Source organism: Rhincodon typus, chromosome 33 (genome assembly GCF_021869965.1).
Source record: "Rhincodon typus isolate 14 chromosome 33, sRhiTyp1.1, whole genome shotgun sequence".
In the NCBI taxonomy this organism is placed as follows: domain Eukaryota; kingdom Metazoa; phylum Chordata; class Chondrichthyes; order Orectolobiformes; family Rhincodontidae; genus Rhincodon; species Rhincodon typus.
The window spans coordinates 28,784,442-28,805,228 of NC_063364.1; the positions used below are offsets into that span (position 1 = coordinate 28,784,442).

Sequence of the window (20,787 nt, forward strand, 5' to 3'; positions counted from 1 at the left end):
ATTCTGGGTTCATCGTAGTGATTCAAAGCTGGACTGCACTTTGGGAAGTGCAGTTAGTGAGGAATTGGAGAATTTCATAAATTCTTCCTGTATCAACCTAATCCTAGAATATTGATTGCCATATGTAGCACTTTTTAATATTTGTTTGGTGATGCCAATTCATTTTGTGTTGATGATGTGTGACACATTATTGTTTAGCAATTCGGATTCTAACATGGAAGAACAGTGTTTAGGTTTAAGTTTGACTTGTATTTCTATACTCGCATGTGTACATTAAGAATAGGAAAACATAGTTTTGGTCTCAATTTTGAGTTTTGAGAGTAGTACCGGATATTTGTAGTTCTGTTCACGTACATATAAATTAAGTCTTTAAAATCCTTAAGGCCAGTAGTAGAGTGCACTAGTAACAACGGTGGAAGAGAGCAAGAGAGAGGGGAAAAAACTACTTTCGCGTGGCAACAGGAATCTACTATCACAAAGACTGAACTGTCCATAAGGTCAGGCATGTGTGTATGTTTCTTTCAGAGGGAAGCAGGTCATTCGGAGAAAAGGCCTGAAACAGCAACAGTGCAGTTTTGTGGTCTGCAGAAAGTCTGGACCAGAGAAAAAGTCCTGAATGACTTGAGAAAAACATCTAGGAACAGAGAACTGTTGGCAGTTGAGTGTATGGAGAACCATGTGTTTGCGCTGGAAGTTCTTAGAAGTCAGTAAGAATAAAGCTTCAGAAAACAGTAAAAGCCATGCCAACTGAACAAGAATTTAACTATGTTAAGGGCATCTGTAAGGTTGTGGTTGAGGATAAAATAGTTGAATCTCTGTTTCTGATTTTTGTAATAAGACTGTGTTTCAAATTGTTCTTGTATAGTGTAATATAGTTAGTTTTTTCGCTCTTTCTGTGGAATAAACTTTTACTCATTTTGTCAAAAATACATTGACAGCCTATTGTGAATAGTGGTAAATGAGTAGCAAAGATATAACTTGTAGTTTATCAAACCATGTTTCAAACTTGGATGTGACTTGTCCAGTAATAGCAGTAGCTGAAATCATTGTTTATAATTTAGTATTGTAGTTGTAAAGTTGTGTTGTTTATTTGCTACTCAGTGATTGACCCGTTGAGAAATCTAAATGTATTCAGAGAGGTAATCAGACCAAGAAATTGTTTAGAATCGCCTAATACTGGATGCAGTATATATTGTGATGCTGAATATCAAGACTGGAAATTCTAATCCGAAGTATAATTAGACCAGTGACAACAAGGTGCAGGGCTGGATGAACACAGCAGGCCAAGCAGCATCATAGGAGCAGAAAGGCTGACGTTTCGGGCCCAGACCCTTCATCAGAAAAGGGGGAGGGGAATGGGGTTCTGAAATAAATAGGGAGAGAGATGGGGGGGCAGATAGGAGAGGATAGATGGAGAGGAAACAAACAGGTCGAAGAGGCGGGGATAGAGCCAGTAAAGGTGAGTGTCGGTGGGGAGTTAGGGAGGGGATAGGTCAGTCCAGGGAGGACGGACAGGTCAAGGGGGCGGGATGAGGTCAGTCGGTAGGAGATGGGGGTGCGGCTTGAGGTGGGAGGAGGGGATAGGTGGGAGGAAGAACAGGTTAGGGAGGCGGGGACAAGCTGGGCTGGTTTTGGGATGCGGTAGGGGGAGGGGAGATTTTGAAGCTTGTGAAGTCCACATTGATAGCATTGGGCTGCAGGGTTCCCAAGCGGAATATGAGTTGCTGTTCCTGCAACCTTTGGGTGGCATCGTTGTGGCACTGCAGGAGGCCCAGGATGGACATGTCGTCTGAGGAATGGGAGGGGGAGTTGAAATGGTTCGCGACTGGGAGGTGCAGTTGTTTATTGCGAACCGAGCGTAGGTGTTCTGCAAAGCGTTCCCTGAGCCTCCGCTTGGTTTCCCCGATGCAGAGGAAGCCACACCGGGTACAGCGGATGCAGTATACCACATTGGCAGATGTGCAGGTGAACATCTGCTTGTTGTGGAAAGTCTTCTTGGGGCCTGGGATGGGGGTGAGGGAGGAGGTATGGGGGCAGGTGTAGCACTTCCTGCGGTTGCAGGGAAAAGTGCCGGGTGTGGTGGAGCTGGAGGGGAGTGTGGAGCGGACAAGGGAGTCACGGAGAGAGTGGTCCCTCCGGAAAGCAGATAAGGGTGGGGAGGGAAAGATGTCTTTGGTGGTGGGGTCGGATTGCAGATGGCGGAAATGTCGGAGGATGATGCGTTGGATCCGGAGGTTGGTGGGGTGGTACGTGAGGACGAGGGGGATTCTTTTTTGGTTATTATTGCGTGGACGGGGTGTGAGGGATGAGTTGCGGGAGATGTGGGAAACACGGTTGAGGGCGTTCTCGACCACTGAGCCGGGGGAGGTTACGGTCCTTGAAAAACGAGGACAACTGAGATGTACGGGAGTGGAATGCCTCATCCTAGGAGCAGATGCGGCGGAGGCGAAGGAATTGGGAATAGGGGATAGCATTTTTGCAGGAAGGTGGGTGGGAGGAGGAGTATTCTAGGTAGCTGTGGGAGTCAGTGGACTTGAAATGAATATCGGTTTCTAGGTGGTTGCCCGATATGGAGACAGAGGTCCAGGAAGGGGAGAGAGGTATTAGAGATGGTCCAAGTAAACTTAAGGTTGGGGTGGAAGGTGTTGGTGAAGTGGCCTCCACCGCATCTGCTCCCAGGATGAGGCATTCCACTCCCGTACATCTCAGTTGTCCTCGTTTTTCAAGGACCATAACTTCCCCCCTCCTCAGTGGTCGAGAATGCCCTCAACCGTGTTTCCCCACCTCCCGCAACTCATCCCTCACACCCCATCCACACAATAATAACAAAAAAAGAATCCCCCTCATCCTCACGTACCACCCCACCAACCTCCAGATCCAACGCATCATCCTCCGATATTTCCGCCATCTGCAATCCTACCCCACCACCAAAGACATCTTTCCCTCCCCACCCTTATCTGCTTTCCGGAGGGACCACACTCTCCGTGACTCCCTTGTCCGCTCCACACTCCCTTCCAGCCCCACCACACCCGGCACTTTTCCCTGCAACCGCAGGAAGTGCTACACCTGCCCCCATACCTCCTCCCTCACCCCCATCCCAGGCCCCAAGAAGACTTTCCACATCAAGCAGATGTTCACCTGCACATCTGCCAATGTGGTATACTGCATCCGCTGTACCCGGTGTGGCTGCCTCTACATCGGGGAAACCAAGCGGAGGCTCGGGGAACGCTTTGCAGAACACCTACGCTCGGTTCGCAATAAACAACTGCACCTCCCAGTAGCGAACCATTTCACCTCCCCCTCCCATTCCTCAGACAACATGTCCATCCTGGGCCTCCTGCAGTGCCACAAAGATGCCACCCAAAGGTTGCAGGAACAGCAACTCATATTCCGCTTGGGAACCCTGCAGCCCAATGGTAGCAATGTGGATTTCACAAGCTTCAAAATCTCCCCTCCCCCTACCGCATCCCAAAACCAGCCCAGCTTGTCCCCACCTCCCTAACCTGTTCTTCCTCCCACCTATCCCCTCCTCCCACCTCAAGCCGCACCCCCATCTCCTACCGACTGATCTCATCCCGCCCCCTTGACCTGTCCGTCCTCCCTGGACTGACCTATCCCCTCCCTAACTCCCCACCTACACTCACCTTTACTGGCTCTATCCCCGCCTCTTCGACCTGTTTGTTTCCTCTCCACCTATCCTCTCCTCTATCCATCTTCTATCCGCCCCCCACTCTCTCCCTATTTATTTCAGAACCCCGTTCCCCTCCCCCTTTTCTGATGAAGGGTCTGGGCCCGAAACGTCAGCCTTTCTGCTCCTATGATGCTGCTTGGCCTACTGTGTTCATCCAGCCCTGCACCTTGTTGTCTCGGATTCTCCAGCATCTGCAGTTCCTACTATCTCTGATATAATTAGACCAGTATTGGTCAACAATCGCAGATCTGAATTACTGGAGATCATTTGAAGTTTGTAACTGATTTTTTTCTTCTTTTTCAAGGTTTTGTTTATCAGAAACAAGCTGTCCACAGGAAGATCATTTTCCACCGAATCTCTGCGTGAAAGTAAATGGGAAAACCTGTAACCTGCCAGTAAGTATAAAGTCAACTGGTCTACTAGATTTTATTTGGCTCAATCTTATTGTAACTTTTTAAGTAACTTTTAAATTTTTTTTTCCAGGGTTATCTGCCACCAACCAAAAATGGTGTTGAACCAAAGCGACCTAGCCGACCAATTAATATTACCTCACTAGTCAGATTGTCTACGACAGTGCCGAACACTATTGTGGTTTCATGGTCAGCAGAAATTGGAAGAGTAAGCTTTTCTTCATCTTTTCAATGTAACTTATTGTAACAGCACAACACATTATGACTCGGTAATTTTAATCACTCTGTGATGGATTTTAGAAGCTCTGTTTAACTAAAATGAATCCAATGCTTATGGTTTATCCAATATGCCCAGTTGTATTATAACTTAAGTATTCTTGCCCTAGGATACCAGTGAAGCTTAATGAGTGTAAAGTTTCATGCTATTTCCAACAAGTAGTACCAAAAGCATATAGTAATGCAATTTAATGGTTTATTTTCTATCTATCTTGATCTGTATAATTAGAGTGAATTGTTGCTTGTTTCTCACTGCTGTGGTGGCAATTTTAGAGATTAACAAAAGGCATTTCTAAAGAAGTGTTCATTGGTTTGAGTATGACATTTGTTCTTAATCCTACCAGCAGTGATGGATACTGTGTGATACTTTACTTTAGCCTGGATTTCTGGGCACCAAGTATCCTCCATGAAGAAAACTGATGATGTAACCCAAACTGAGGAAAAACATATGAGCTAACACCAGCAATAAGCAAAAGCATAAGGGGAAGCAGCTTATGAAAACATTCTGTAGAGAGTGAGCTCCTTATTAGCTCATCTTGCAATAACACAGTCCAGTATGGATGTAAACCATGGAAGAAAGTAGGGTTCAACTACAGGTATGTGCCAAGTATGCTGTTTTCAGCCAGAGTAGCAGCAGTTGCCCTGGGACCAGGGAAGGAAATACTGTATCTTGGTTATCATTCCTTGCTACCCACTGTTCCTGAATGGGTGTGGGGACAAGTGAGAATCAGAATTGTCAGCCAACACTCAGCATCCAGGTACTCAGGTGCTTAATTGAAGAGGAGCCTTGCTAAAAGGCATGCTTCTGAAAAAGCTATGTGATAGATGGGAGAGGAAGATTACTTAAGTTAAGGGGTAATTATTACTTGCTGAAATCATTCTATAAAAGCACCTGCAAGAGTACATGTAATGTGACAGTTACATTGTAACCTAAAGGTGGAGCTTTAAATTGTTTCCAATCTCTGTATCTTCAACCTGCTCTTGATTGGTGACTTGTGGAAGGGCTAAGAGGAGATCAAGTATATCCCTAAAGTAAGGACTAGCTATAATGTTATAATTGGGGGAAAGTGCATCGAGTGAAGAGAGTACAGGTGTGGATGAATTGGGAAAAGAAATTGCCATGTGAATAAGAGATAGACAAGAGTTAATGTTTTGAGTCTGGTATGACTGTTCTTCAGAGCTGGAAGATGTTGGGAAATTGACACAAATATCCCTTGTGTGGTTCATTTCTTGAACTACTTTGCTTGTTTTGGTGAAGCCAATCCTGAAATCTAGTATACTGATATTTCTATGAGGAAGTGTTATGTTGGAATCACCTTTTATACCTTGAAATGGAAAATATTTGTAGCATTTCAGTTTCAAACTGAAGGTTGAGGAGAACTTTAGGGCAGGACAGCAACTCGACATTAAAAACAATTGGTGGGTTGCTATGTTTCGTCTTTTGGTCATGGTGTAAGAATACAAGTATGATCTAAGATTGCAACTTGGCACTATTTGTTATTCACAGATAATAATGTTGACAGATATGGTGGTATCAGTTTATGACGTGTTTTAACTTTGAAATTGTGATATAGAATGTTGAACTTCTGGTTCCTAATTGTAACTTGTATGATGCCTTAGTGCAGCAAAACTGAGTCAAGTAAGATCAAAAGTTGTCGTTGATCATCTCTGCTGTGGTATTTGAGTAGGTCTTTTACCGCAGCTGTTAATGCTGATGGGTTTGACTGCAGTGTTTTGTTGGTTGTCATGTAAACAGTGTTCTTAGAAGGAGGTGATGTAATTAAGAATTTAGAATTTTGGCTTCTACTTCTTGGTTTGGGATTAAAACAAAATAATTCAGAGATTAATAGGTTTACGTAATGGGTCAATAAACAACACTTCAGTTGCTTCATATCTCACTTCTGTATGTTCTTTGGAAAACCAATGTCTCCTCTTTTATTAAATGTGATTAGAACATTATTTTGTTAACCACTTGTACAAAATATAGGTCTGTTGGTTTAAGACCCCAAGATGAGATATGTATTCAAGAAAGAAGTATGTTTCTGTTCATATAATTTGTTGTAACTACTTAAGGTACGATGCAGGTTGCATCCCTGTAGATAATTACCTGGGCCAAGGTATCTTCTTTGCCACAACTGCTGTTCCTGCATCTAACTGCACAATTAAACTCAAAGGACTCTTAGGGCATGTGATAGAGATCCTAGCCCTGGATCAGAAGATCTGGGTTCAAATCTCATATGCCCTAGAGGTGTGTCAAAGTATGTCCAATTAGGTTGATTAAAAATACTTTGCCTATTTAGAAACAAGTGGCATCTGGTCAGCCTCAGCAGAGCAGTTACAGAACTTAGAGTGGACTCAGTTCCAAAGAGTTTAAAGGCTCTCATGGCACAGTTGCAAAACACTGTTCTAAAAATAAAAGCACAGTGTCAGGAATACTCAATTAGCCAATTAACATTTGTTATTTCATTAGAAACTGCTTTTGCTTGAGTTTCACCTGCAGTATTTAGCTTTTGTCTGTTGTTGGGTAGCTTAAAAGTTGTTGTGATGACCATTTATCACTATTTGAAAGAGGTTCCCCACACAGGAAGTTTTGGAAGCTGCTATATTTGATACCTTTGTAACCGTTCAAGAAGATTGCTGACCACCACCTTCTCAAGGGCAGTTGGGATGTGCAACAACTGCTGGCCTAGCCAGCAATACCCACATCCTGTGAAATAACTGCTGTGGGTCAAGCATGTTAAACAAATATAAATCAGTGATGAACTGCGTATCAATTTGAAGTGGCTTTGGGTTTTCTATTCATTGTTTAATAAGTTTGAATAATTATTTTGGACCCTTGTTTTTGTACTCAAAGTAGGAAACTCCTTTGCAATGTGATCTTTGAGAAGCTATTTCCAGCTTGCTCGTTCTTGACAATCCTAACTGAATGTGGATGCCATGGGCTGGGATTTGCCCAGGTCAGCTGTGCCACATCCAGTTGACCAGTTCTCTTGTGTGCACTTAACCAGTGTAGATAAACAGCTTGAGATCACTATCGTCAAGCTCAACTCTCTTCACGCTTGCTGTCTGGCAAGAACTGCTAGGTAACAGCTTGGAATGGAAACCTTGGCTGAGTTTGTTTCTCCCAACAAATGAGGAGCACCAAGAGCAGATGTGGTGTCCCACTTGCTAACTGAGTAGAAGCAAGAGTGAAAGCTGCAGCCTCCTTTGTGATGTGGGAAAATGACATTTCATCATTGGGGATGTAGATAATTAAAAACATTGGGTGTACTTGCTTTATAAAGCTGCCTTATCTTCATTTTTGTGAAAGATGTGCATACAATTAATGTACATATAATCGTTAAAAGACTAGATGCAGGCTCCAATATGATAATTTAAATTTGACAAAAGGTATATGGTTTAATTGTAGTGTTTGGAAATGTGGTTGAATTTGATACAGTTGACAACATGGTTGACCCATTGCATTTTTTTTTCAGAACTATTCCATGGCAGTTTACCTTGTAAAACAGCTGTCTTCAGCAGTATTGCTTCAAAGACTGCGAGCTAAAGGAATAAGGAACCCGGACCATTCCAGAGCATTAAGTAGGTACAATTTGTGAACAGGTAGTTTGCATAGGCAAAGTTTACAATTCATTTGAGTGATAACAAAATTCAAAACATTGTTTCCTTTCTGTTCAATATTGGTTGTAATCATTTAATCTAATGATTTATTCTGAATCTAGCTAAAAGTTCTGAATTGTGAGAGAGTGGGCAGAAGAGAGAATAGCTGTGTGGGTGATGGTAGCCCTTTAAGAACCTTCCTCACATGTCACTGATTTTCCTTTGTGATGTTAGACAGTGAGACCATTTGACAGTAAGAGGTGCCAGCTATAGATAATTTGATTCAATTAGTGCCAGTTTATCTGCAGTCTCACTTTTCAAAATGGTTTTTGGATAAATGATTGACTGCTGCAGGGAACCCAAGTTGGATTTTTCCCTTTTGTCTAAACCACGCTACAGAGACTGGTTATGAATACTCTACATTCATTTGAACAGAATTTGGTGGCTTAGTAATTTGGCACTGATCAATGATTCAAATCACCTTTCCTCCCTTGGCTGTGTTACGCTTTACCACATCATTTTCACCTTTTACAATATATCACTGAGCAAGATTTTTGGGGGAGTATCCTGATAGAAACTGAAGTTTACATTTTGTAGTGGTAAATTGCTTTAATTGTCATAATTTCCAGGATGCTCAAACATATATGTGCGAGATGAATGTCAACCCATGAGAAATGCAACTATTTAATTCACTTTTTAGTTTATCATTTTCTTGAAAGTGTTTTTGTGTTTATTCTTTGTGGCATGCTTCTACGGATGCCAGGTTTTGTGCAATACCTGCCCAAGTGGCTGTTTATTTGTGTACCATTCACTATTGACAGTTATGACAACTCTACACAATTCTGTCCTCACCTGATGTTAAGAAATGCATTTTCTGAATGGTAGTGATCAGAGGTTGACTGGTTCCTCCCCCAGCCCACCTCCAGCCAAAAGGAGATGTAGTGCTGTAACTGTGATAAAGTTCAGAATCGGAGACCATTTTGCCTTGTACTCTATCTTATCTTAGAAGATTTACCTGGGTGTTTTTATCTCTACATTGGAGTACATCCTGAGGCTAAAGCATGCAAATTATTGCTAATGTTTCTAGAATCAGACCAATTTGAAAATGTTAGTCATGTTGAAACATCTTCCCAATTGACACGCAGCTTTGTTTTCTAACGTGTTTCTGCATTAGTGTATGCCAGAATGGTATGTGCTGTTCAGCATTTAACTGCCCTTCTGACTTAGTGATGTCACAGTGGAATCTAACTGATGTTGTTTGGGAACTGGCCAAAATAATTGCTAATTAATTAATCAGGCTAAGCAATTTCTGTTTACAGTACAGTTCAGCTATTTGAAGATCTTAGAGAAGATGGTTGGTTTGGTGCTGAAAATGATTGACTTAAAGTACGAGTAACGTTCAGAGCATCACCAGAGTGGGAGTAAGTTGGTAGGAGAGAATAAGTATGTAATTATTGTTCAGCTGTTCAAGTTAGAAATCACTCCTGCTCAAGCAGTGAAGGTTCCAACACTTAACAGATCAGAAAGACAATCTCCAATTAATATAGCCAAGGTTTAGCAAGTTTGACATAAGTTCTGTAGAATCCCTACAGTGTGGAAACGGGCCCTTCAATCTATCAAGTCCACACCGACCCTCAGAGCACCCACCCAGACCCATTACCCTTTTCCCTGTAACCCATCTACACATCCCTGAGCGCTATGGGCAATTTAGCATGGCCAACCCACCTGGCCTGCACATCTTTGGACTGTGGGAAGAAACCGGAGTACCCGGAGGAAACCCACACAGACATGGGGAGAATGTGCAAACTCCACACAGACAGGCACCCAAGGTTAGAATCGAACCCAGGTCCCTGGCGCTGTGAGGCAGCAGTGCTAATCACTGTGCCACCATGCTGCCTTGTACTCCTTGATCACAAAACTGAATCTATACCAATGTTTTCTTTCTATCTAGATGGATTCTGAACTAAGTTGAGCAGAGTTCCCAGTATCATTGTTAAGTTTACTTAAAAACTTTTTCTTCCTACCTGACCACTTTTAATACATGAATGGATTCATTTTAGTTTGTGCTTATAACAAACTTCACAGGGCCTGTCAACTTGACTGGATGCAATCTAAAAGGACAAAGATCTTCACTTCTGCCTCTTGCCACATATTTAATTTCTACAACATGACCTCCTAAAGTGTGGTTTTGACTGTTCTAGATACAAAATATGATAGAATGCTGGATACCACTCTCTGTATCTTGTAGTTAGGCCTGTCAGAAGTAGCAATTTCTGAAATCGATGAATGAGGTCTTCTGTTGTCATAGAAACAAAGCACTTGGGGCTAAACAGATCAAAAGATGTGTAACAGGCTATTGAGTTGGATGATCAGCTGTGATCATAATGAATGGCAGAGCTCGAATGGCTGAATAGCCTACTCCTCCTATTTTCTATATTGTGTTTCTCAGGTCTGTTGTTTCTTTTTTGGCCAATTGATATGCCTGTTGTTTGGATCTGATACAATCTCTAAATTCCCTTGTATGACAAAGTTTAGCCACCTTTCCTGTTGTGTATTTGCACCAAACAGAAAAGAAAAATAGTTGCATCTCACCCACACGTTGTTTGAATTTTTGCCATTGCCTTTCCACTGTCATACCTTCAAGAAATGTTCCCCAATCTATCATAGCCAACTCACACCTCACACCTTGTACCAGTGTAGTTTCCTCTATTAAGATTTAGGACTCCAGTCACAAAATGAACAGCATCATTTTCCACCTTGAAGAATTCTATCATGTTATGCTCACTGATCCCCAACGGTCCTTGCATAAATAGATTGCCAGTTATTCCTTTCTCATTACACAATACCCAGTCAAGGATGGACAGTTTTCTAGTTGGTTCCTCGATGTATTGGTCAAGAAAACCATCTTGTATGCACTCCAAGAATTACTGTTCTTGGTATTGCCACTAATTAAATTGCCCAATCTGTCTGCAGAATAAAGTTGCCCATAATTACCTATGTTCCCTGCATGTATCTCTAGTTTCCTGTTTAATGCCATTCCCAGCATCTGTTTGTGGTTCTATGTACAACTCCTACTAATGTTTTTTTGCATCGTGGCATTTTTCACATTCCTGGTCACCATGCAGCCATATCTCCATAATCCTGACTATCCATACCTATTTTCTTCCATCGGATATCAGTCCTAGCCCTGCTCAGGTGTAACCCTCCCAGTTTTCACTGATTCCACCTTCTCCGGAGCTGGTTCTAGTGCCTCAGGAATTTGAAGCCCTCTCCTTTGCACCATCTGTTAAGTCACATATTCATTCAATATATCTTGCTATTTTTACTCTGACTAACAGGTGGCACTTGTCGTAATCCTGAAATCATTACATTTTGAGGTCCTGCTTTCCAAATTACTTCCCAACTCTCCTTATCCTACTTTTAGGACACCGTCTCTTTTTCAAAAAGCTTTGTTGTTTGTACCAATGAATACCATGGATAACTGGCTGTTTACCATCCCCCTCCAGAATGTTCTGTAGCTGCTCTGAGAGATCCTTGACCCTAGCACCAGAGAGTCAGCATACCATCCTGGAGTCTTGTTTGACAGGCACAGAAATGCCTGTCTAGTCTCCTTACAGTCAAATCCCCTATAACTACTGCATTTCTGCACTTTTACTACTCCCCTGCGCAGCAGAGCCAACTCTAGTGCAACCAATTTGGCTGTTGCTGCCTTCCCCTGAAAGGCTATTCCCCTCAACAGTATCCAGAGCGGTATATCTGTTCTGCAGGGAAATAGCCACATAAGACTCCAGCACTGCTTGCCTAGTCTCCTCGCTCTGCCTGGTGGTTACCTGTTGCTTTTCTGCCTGTGGAATCTTAGCCTGTGTTGTGACCACTTCTGTATATGAGCTATTCGTGATACTCTGCCTCATGGATGCCCTAGTGTCCCTGGCTGCTGCAGCCTGTGAAACCTGTGCAGCCAAGCACTGCAGCTGGAGATACTTTCTGCATGGAGGCTGGCCCCAGGCACTGGAAATGTTCCTGGCATCCCACAGAGAGCAGGAAGAGCATATTGTGGTTTTGAGCTTATTTGAAATGGCTTACTGTTCTAAATTAAACATTTTGGAAAATGCTTAGCATCAGCTACCCTCGGGCCCTTATTCCCTGTTCTTGTTACAAAGTATCAGTCAAAATAAAAGCAAAGAGTACCTCTGCATTGAGTTCCCACTGTGTCTCAGTTAGGATGTGCTTTCTCCAAATTGCTTGTGTGCAAAGCTTACTCCAAAAGTCTACCATGCTGAGAGCATTACCTAGGTATCTGAATTACTTGTCAAGCAACAACATGACTAGGTCACCACTTCCCTCACCGAAGATGCTGGGCCACAGTTCCACAAATACCTGGAATGACCTAGTGCCTTGCCTGCAGTGGGGCAAACTTGACATTTGAATTTCAATGAGTATGTGTATATGTGGATATTTATTTCTCAACTGCATTGCAGCTGAGCTCAAGGCTGTTTTGCTCTAGTATCAATATATTATTTTTAGGTTGGGGTTAGTAAATGGCAATTAAGGGTGAGTATCATAACATTTTCCTTCTGCTGAATCTTTTCAACATAGGCCATAGTCAGTTGTAAAATACCCAAGTAAATATCCTCACTGAATCCAAAATCTCGGTATAATTAGATTGTCAGAAGTCAAGTGACACCAGGTTATAATCCATCAGGTTTATTTGAAATCACAAGCTTTCGAAGCACTGCTCCTTCGTCAGTGAAGTGCTCCAAAAGTTTGTGATTTCAAATAAACCTGATGGACTCTAACCTGGTGTCGTGTGACATCTGACTTTGTCCACCCCAGTCCAACACCAGCACCCCCACACCAAGACATTGCGCTATGCGTGGATCTCATAGTTCCTTTTATCCAGTCAATTATTAGTGAACTCATTCATTAGAAGTGTTATAGTTAGCTTTAGCAAGGAATTTGGTCTTTGTCAGAAAATTTCTGACCAGTGTTTTAATGATTTTTTTTGTGTTCTCTCTGTGAACTTCCCCTCCCCCTGTCAAGAATGCTGTTCTATTATTTATAAGTGTTGTGTTAAGATCTTTGGGATTGCTGCTTGTGGGCCATCTCTGACATGAGACTGGCAGAAACCTGAGCGTAAACTTACTGGCCTTAGCAAATACTCCAAAGCTTACTTTAGGTTTCCAGCTTTGGTGCCACTAGTGGGAAAGAGTCTTAACACAATACAGAAGCAACTTAACGTACTCTCTCCAGAATCGAATTAAACCTGCTCATTTAAAGTAGTCAAGAAGTCTCTGTCTCCTGCTGCAATTTCCAATTCTTCTACTTATGAAAGCACATAAAAGCTGTGTTAACCCATAATTTGTATCCTATTTGTTGCTATAAATAGTGATTTTGCCTAATCCATATGCTTGGAAAATATGCACTTTTTAGTTGTCTTAGCTTTGCTGGAAGACTGCTGCCAAGATTGTCTCTGCACAACAACTGTGAGCGGGGGAGGGTAATGGGTAATGGTGCTCCAGCAACTAGTCACTACAAATCAACTTCAGCTAATGAAATGTGTTTGTTCCCTTAGGCAGGTGCAGATAAAGGGTGAACTAGTGATATCTCCTCTCCCCTTACCTGCCTCTACCCTCCAGCCCTTCCGTCTCCCTTCAGAGGGGAAGATAGGAATGCTGTACCACTGTGATATGTTTGACAAAGATTCATCATGCTTTTGGCAGCTAAGTCTGGAATACCAGGCACTGTCGGGTGTGAAAACAGTAAGACGATGGATACTCCTCTGTAGCAGCCTTTTTATTGAGTGTGCTTTAATTTCCAATCCTGTATGTTTTGAAAGTGTAGTTGACTTTGTGCAAGGTAAACTGTCTAAAGGACTGGAAAAAGAAGTGAGGGAGTTCAGAGGGAGAAACAGGAGCTTTTTGCTGTGCTAAAGTAATATGTAGAGGTAAAGTAAAATGCTTGGTTAGCGAGAAAATTGTTTATCACTTAAGTTCCTTGTAGCCAACAACTTCCCATTTCCTCTCAACCCTACAGAGCTTATCCTGTGTGGCCAGATCACGTCCAGTGCTTTTGTGGTGTCTTGACTTCAACAAGAATGGATAACATGAAAAATTCAGGCTAGCTTCAGACATTAAGATAAGAGTTAAGACTGTAAGATGTAAGAGCAGAAGTAGGCCATTCAGCCCACTGAGTCAGCTCCCATTCAATGAGATCATGGCTGATCTGATAACCCTCAACTCCACTTTCATGCATGTTCCCCATAATCCTTGAATCCCTTACCCATTAAAAATCTGGCTATCTCAGCCTTGAATAATGTTAACAACACAGCCTTAGCACCAACCCTGCCTTAGCAGCACCTTTTCGGTGATGAATTCCACAGATACATTACCCTCTAAGGGAAGAAATTCCTTCTCACCTCTGTCTTAAATGGGCAACCCCTTCTGAGATAATGCCCTCTGGTCCTAGACTCTCCTACAAGGAGAAATAATTTTTCCACATCTGCCCTGTCAAATTCCCCAAGAACCTTTTGATGTTTTATTATGATTGCCTTTCATTCTGTAGACTGCGATTTATACAGGCCAAACGTACTAACACTTTCCTCATAAGACAGTCCCTTTGTATCCACTATCAGCCTAGTGAACCTTCACTGAACTACCTCCAATGCCAGTATATATTTCCATTGATAATGGGCCTAAACTGTTCATGGTATTCCAGCTGTGGTTTGAGTAGTACCTCATATAGATTTATCAAAACCTCTCTGGTTTGAAATTCTATTCCCTTTGAAAATAAAGACTAACATTCATTCCATTCCTTCACTGCTAGCTTTTTTGTGATTCATGCGCAAGGACTCTCAAATCCCGTTTGACTGTAGCAGTCTGCAGTTTTTCTTTATTTAAATAATATTTAACTCCTGTGTTCTTCTCATCTGTTATAGCTTTTGGTTTTGTTTATCGCTTTCGTCACTTCACATTTCCACATTATATTCCATTTGCCACGTTTTTTTTGATAACTTGCTTAACTTGTCTGTATCCCTGAGGGTTCCTTACCACTTGCCTTCCCACCTAATTTTGTGTCATCTGCAAACTTGGCAATAGTACATTAATTTTCATCATTATGTTCACACTGTTAGACTGTAGTGAAACAAAATAACGAAGTCACTGATGCATCTGCCAACAAGCAACCCTCATTTACAACTGCAGAATAGATACTTTTGATTGTGTTCCCTTGTATTCAGATAAACCCTCCCTTCAATCTAATAGACAAAACAATAAAAGATTAAACTATATCCAACACAAAAATGATAAATATGACCCATCAATGTGCATTGTCAGATTCAGGAAAGTGCAGTAATAATTGTAATCTGTCTATAAATTTCTTTGATAAGGGAGCCTCTGGCTTCAGTGAAAGGAGATTAACTGTCAGGGAGTGTCATATTGAAGGAAACACAGAATCCTGGAGAAGCTCAGGACGTCTGGTGGCATCTGGAGAGAAAGTAACAGTTCATGTTTGAGTCTGGTATGACTGTTGTCAACTCTTCTGAAGAAGACCAATTCTAGACTCCGTGTTAACTCTGCTTCTCTCTCCACAGATGGTGCTAGACAGGCTGAGTTTCTTCAGCATTCTCTGTATTTGTTTCAGATTTCCAGGACTGCAGTATTTTACCTTTATTCAAATGTCGAACTGCACCAGTGTAAAGACCACGCTATATAACGTTTGAGGAAGGTGTTAAAGGTTGCCAATACCAAGTAATATTAAACACTAAACATATTTTCTTCTGTCCCCAGTCAAAGAGAAATTAACAGCGGATCCCGACAGTGAAATCGCCACAACAAGTTTACGAGTGTCTCTGTTGTGTCCTGTGAGTACAGCTTGATTTGCATTATTGATGTTTAAATTGCCTTGTCTTCCTTGCACAGAGTTGCAGTGTTTATTAACTGTTTAGAGGCAGAAGCATTTTTTTTCCACTGTGCTTTATTGATTGCTGGTTTCATAACAGCTGTGAATTGAATTTTATAAATTCTCGCTGTTCGTAGTTTGTGTTTTGAGTTTGACGGTTCTGAAAAGCTGTCTCAATTGGTAGATTTCTGATGCAGAAGTACAGATCTATAGATCCACTTTACATTTATTTTTGTACCTAAATGTTTGTAGATAAGAAATATAGAAAATACTGGTTCCTAGTCAGTGGTGATCTTGTTCAACTGTTAACTACTTAGTTGAAATTATAAATCCTGTATGGGCCCATCATGTAAACAGTTTCCCAAATGATTTATGTATGAAAATAATGTATCTTGGTGACAACAGTTTATATTGATATAAATCATTTTCTTGTTTTTATCTTCCTATTTGTCCCTTTCCGCAAACTATTTTGCCTTTATTCCTTTACATGAGGCCATCAGAAAATGCGTTCCGTAACTTTTTGCTGTGTCTTCATCAGCAATTCTGTGCCAAGTTTTCCTAGGAGTAAAAAAAATGGTGCAAATTGTTCAATACCGAAGTTAGTCTCCCCTCCCCATCCTTACCCCTGCCTTTTCCCCTCCTTTCCAAAGGAGCTGACTTATTGTGCAGGACTCTTCCATGAATGCTAAGAGCTGAAGTAGCTGTTCTTCACGTGAACTTAAATAGTGTGTGCTAGTGCATAATTTGATTTCTGGGGTACATCGCACAGCTAATGCTGTACTTACCCTCAGCATCTGCACTCACTCACACTTCTAACGTGTCACTCCACAACTCTGTTATCATTGCTTTAGTCCAGAGGCAGTAAGGCTAATTATTGCAGCCTGCCTGAGAATTATTAACATTGCGTAGACTCTGACACCTGCTGTTATCTATAACTTCGCACTACTGTTACAATGGATGGGGCCTTTATCGATCAGAAAGCTCAAAGTAACTAAAATTTAGGTTTGCTGATGATAGATGGATGAGATACTAAACAAATATTTTGTGTCAGTATTTACTGTGGAGAATGATATGGAAGCTAGGCAGCCTGGGGAAATAAATAGTGATGTCTTGAAGAGAGTTCATATCGAAGAGGAGGGGGTGTTGGAGGTCTAAAACACATAAATCCTCAGGACCTGATCAGGTGTTTCCCAGAACTTTGCAGGAAGCTTGGCAAGAGATTGCTGGACCCCCTACTGAGGTATTTGTATCACTGACAGCCACGGGTGAGGTGCTGTAAGACTGGAGGTTGGCTAATGTTATGCCAACATTTAAGAAAGGCTGTAAGGAAAAGCCAGGGAACTGTAGACCGGTGAACCTTACATTAGCAGTGGTTAAGTTGTTGGAGGAGATTCTGAGGAATGGGATTCACATACATTCGGAAAGCAAGTGTTCATTAGAAATAATCAGCACGGCTTTGAGTGTGTGAAATCTCACTAACTTGATTGAGTTTTTTGAAGAGATGACATAGAATATTAATGAAGGCAGCATGGTAGACATTGCCGATATGGACTTCAGCAAAACGTCCAACAAGGTTCTGCATGATAGACTGGTTAGTAAGGTTAGATCACGTGGGATGCGGGTGAGCTAGCTGATTTGATACAAAATTTAGCTTGAAGGTAGGGGACAGAGGGTGATGGTACAGGGTTGCTTTTTAGACTGGAGGCCCGTGACCACCGATGTGCTACAAGGATCGGTGCTGGGTCCACTGCATGGGCCGATGGACTGAGGAGTGACGGGTGGAGTTTAATTTAGATAAATATGAGGTGTTGCGTTTAATAAGGCAAATCTGGGCAGAACTACGGAGTGCTGCCAAACAAAGACTTAGAGGGCGCATGTGTATAATTCCTTGAAAATGGAATTGCAGGTAGACAGGGTGGTTGGCATGCTTGCCTTAATTGGTCACAACATTTTGTGAAGGAGTTAGGACATAATGTTGCAACTGTACACGACATTGATGAGGCCACTTTTAGAACACTGTGTACAATTCTGGTCACCTTCCTATAGGAAGCGTGCAGAAAGAATTATAAGGATATTGCTGGGACTGGAGGGTTTGATTTGTATGGAGAGGCTGAATAGGCTGGGGCTTTTTCTTCTGGAATTTCGGAGTCGTAGGCATGACCTTATAGGATCTATAAAATCATGAGGAATATGGATAGGGTGAATAGCCAAAACTACAGGGCATTGGTTTAAGATGAGAAGGGAAAGATTTAAAAAGGACCTGAGGGGTAACTTTTTCACACAGCGGGTGGTGTGTGTATGGAGGGAGCTGCCAGAGGAAGTGGTGTAGGCTGGTGCAATTGCAACATTTAAAAGGCATCTGGATGGGTGTATGAAAAGGAACGGTTTAGAGGAAAATTGACCAAATGCTGGCAAATGGGACTAGGTCTGGCCAGTGCAGATAAGTTAGATGAAAAGGTCTGTTTCTATGTTGCAAGACTCTAAAACTAGGAGGTTCATAGGAAAATAGTATAGGAGATAAATAGCTGTCTTTTGCCCCCAGTTACAGTATTTGTACTTGTTCCTTTCTATACTATTTCATGGCGAACAACTAGTACTTGCTCTGAGTAAGTAGTACCTCTGTTCACTGGACAGGTTAATGTTAATGCAGGGCCTAATCTCCACCTGTTCTATCACTTACATTAATCTCAGTTTTATTCACCTATTGGCATGCTTTTGCTTCAAGGAATTTTGAATTAACTCCCTCCCTCACTGTGTATCTCCAGTTCGGCAGATGCCTTGGAAACCATAGGTTTGTGTTTACAGCATGATTCTAACCAAATGCGAAAAGGAAATGTGTATGTGCAGCCGATGAGTCAGCACTTGAGAGACAGACTGAATTTTGGGTGTGGTTTTCCTTCAGGTTATTGTGCATTAGCATTGGGAATTTAAAAACAGGCTTCTTTTATCTTTACAAAGGTAATGCCTTCTCTTGTGGCTTTTTTTTGCCAACAGTTTAAGATTTTTAATCCTCAGGCCAACTGTTGCTTATTCATTCATTGTGTAGCACAAACAAAATAGTATCTAGGTCCACTTCACACCATGTCATGATAGTGAAGTTACAGTTCAACATTTGTTTAAAGTAAAAGGATGAGTATATTTGTGTTCCAAATAATTTGACAACAACCTCATGTGTGTTTGTTTCTAGCTGGGCAAAATGAGGTTGACAATCCCATGTCGTGCAGTAACCTGCTCGCATCTCCAGTGCTTTGATGCAACTCTTTACATTCAGATGAATGAGAAAAAACCTACGTGGGTTTGTCCAGTCTGTGATAAGAAGGGTCCTTATGAGCATCTAATTATTGATGGGTAAGCAAACATTGAAATTCCAATCAAGGGAAATACTGTTCTTTCCAGGATCTCATTATTTGTCACTGCGGTTTGAAAGATATTTTTAAGTAACTCTTGAATTATTTTTGTTTTAAGCTTACCCTCATTTGAAAAATGGTTTATATTGAATATCCAAATTGCTGCCTTTGGAAGATGCAGTAATTCATCGCTTGCATTTTAAAATAAAATTGTCAAATCTGTTGAGAGCTTCAAAGTGTTTACATTACTAAAACCAAGCAAAATGATTTGTTCAGATGTCCCCACCTTTTAAACAGCAGTGTTTGAGCATATTTGTGCATCTGAAGATTTGTTTTTGTAGCAACAGACATTATCTTGTATGCAATGCTTAATGTCACAAATAATGTTTTGCATTGTGACTTGCAACTTCATTTTTCCTCAAATGTCCAACCTATTCTGTAACCTTCCCTGGTAGGCACTGTAATTGGATTAAACTGAGGCTGTGTCTATTTTCTCATATGGCCTTAGAATGGAAAATTTTGTTTAGCAAAAAGCTTGTCTTTATAACCTAAATTTGAACCCTCCTTTTCACCATGTGGTTTACAATAAGAATGAAGTGCTGCCTGTTATCCCTGGCAGAGTGATTAGATAACATGCATAAAACTAAGATAGAAATGTCTTTAGTAAGGCATTTGACAAAGTCCCATATGGCAGATTGGTACAAAAACTACAGTCACGTGGGATTCGGGGTCAACTGGCGAGGTGGATACAAATCTGGCTTGGTCATAGAAGACAGAGGGTAAAGGCGGAAGGGTGATTTTCAGACCGGTAACTAGAGGTGTTCCACAAGGATCAGTCTCGGGTCTTCTTTTGTTTGTAGCATATATAAATGATCTAGAGGAAAATGTGGGAGGTCTGATCAGTAAATTTGCTGATGACATGAAGGTTGGTGGAACTGCTGATAGTGTCAGCGATTGTGAAAGGATACAACAGCATTTGGATAGATAGGCGACTTGGGCACAAAAATGACAGATGGAGTTTAATCCAGACAAATGTGAGGTGTTGCACTTTGGAGGATCAAATTTAGGTGTGAATTATACTGGCAGAGCCCTTAGGAACATTAACATACAAGCTGATCTGGGCATGCAGGTCCACAGTTCCCTAAAAGTGGCAACGTGGGTGGCCAAGGTGATTAAGAAGGCATATGGCATGCTTGCCTTCATTGGCTGGGGCATGGAGTACAAGGGTTGGCAGACCGTGTTGCAACTATATAAAATCCTTGTTGGGCCGCATTTGGAGTATTGTGTGCAGTTTTGGTCGCCACACGACCAGAAGGATATAGAAGTTTTGGAGAGAGTGCAGAGAAGGTTTACCTGGATGTTGCCCAATCTTGAGGGCATTGGCTGTGAGGAAAGGTTAAAAAGACGAGGATTGTTTTCACTGGAAAGATGGCAGCTGAGAAGAGACCTGATAAATGCCTACAAAATAATGAGAGGCATACAGTAGGGTTTTTTTCCAGGGTTGAGGTTTCAAACACAAGGGGGCACCGGTTCAAGGTGAGACGGGGAAAGTTTAAGGGAGATGTGC

The 20,787-nt window shown here is 41.8% G+C and overlaps 1 protein-coding gene across 1 annotated transcript in view; it reads left to right on the forward strand.

The window, feature by feature from the left end:
* The window catches only part of pias1b (protein inhibitor of activated STAT, 1b), a 90,494-nt gene that overhangs the window by 53,866 nt on the left and 15,841 nt on the right, over positions 1–20,787 (forward strand). The window contains exons 5-9 of the mRNA XM_048615856.1: positions 3,996–4,086; positions 4,175–4,309; positions 7,854–7,959; positions 15,762–15,835; positions 19,061–19,221. Of these exons, the coding sequence (XP_048471813.1) occupies positions 3,996–4,086; positions 4,175–4,309; positions 7,854–7,959; positions 15,762–15,835; positions 19,061–19,221 (567 nt within the window). The remainder of the gene's footprint in view (positions 1–3,995; positions 4,087–4,174; positions 4,310–7,853; positions 7,960–15,761; positions 15,836–19,060; positions 19,222–20,787) is intronic.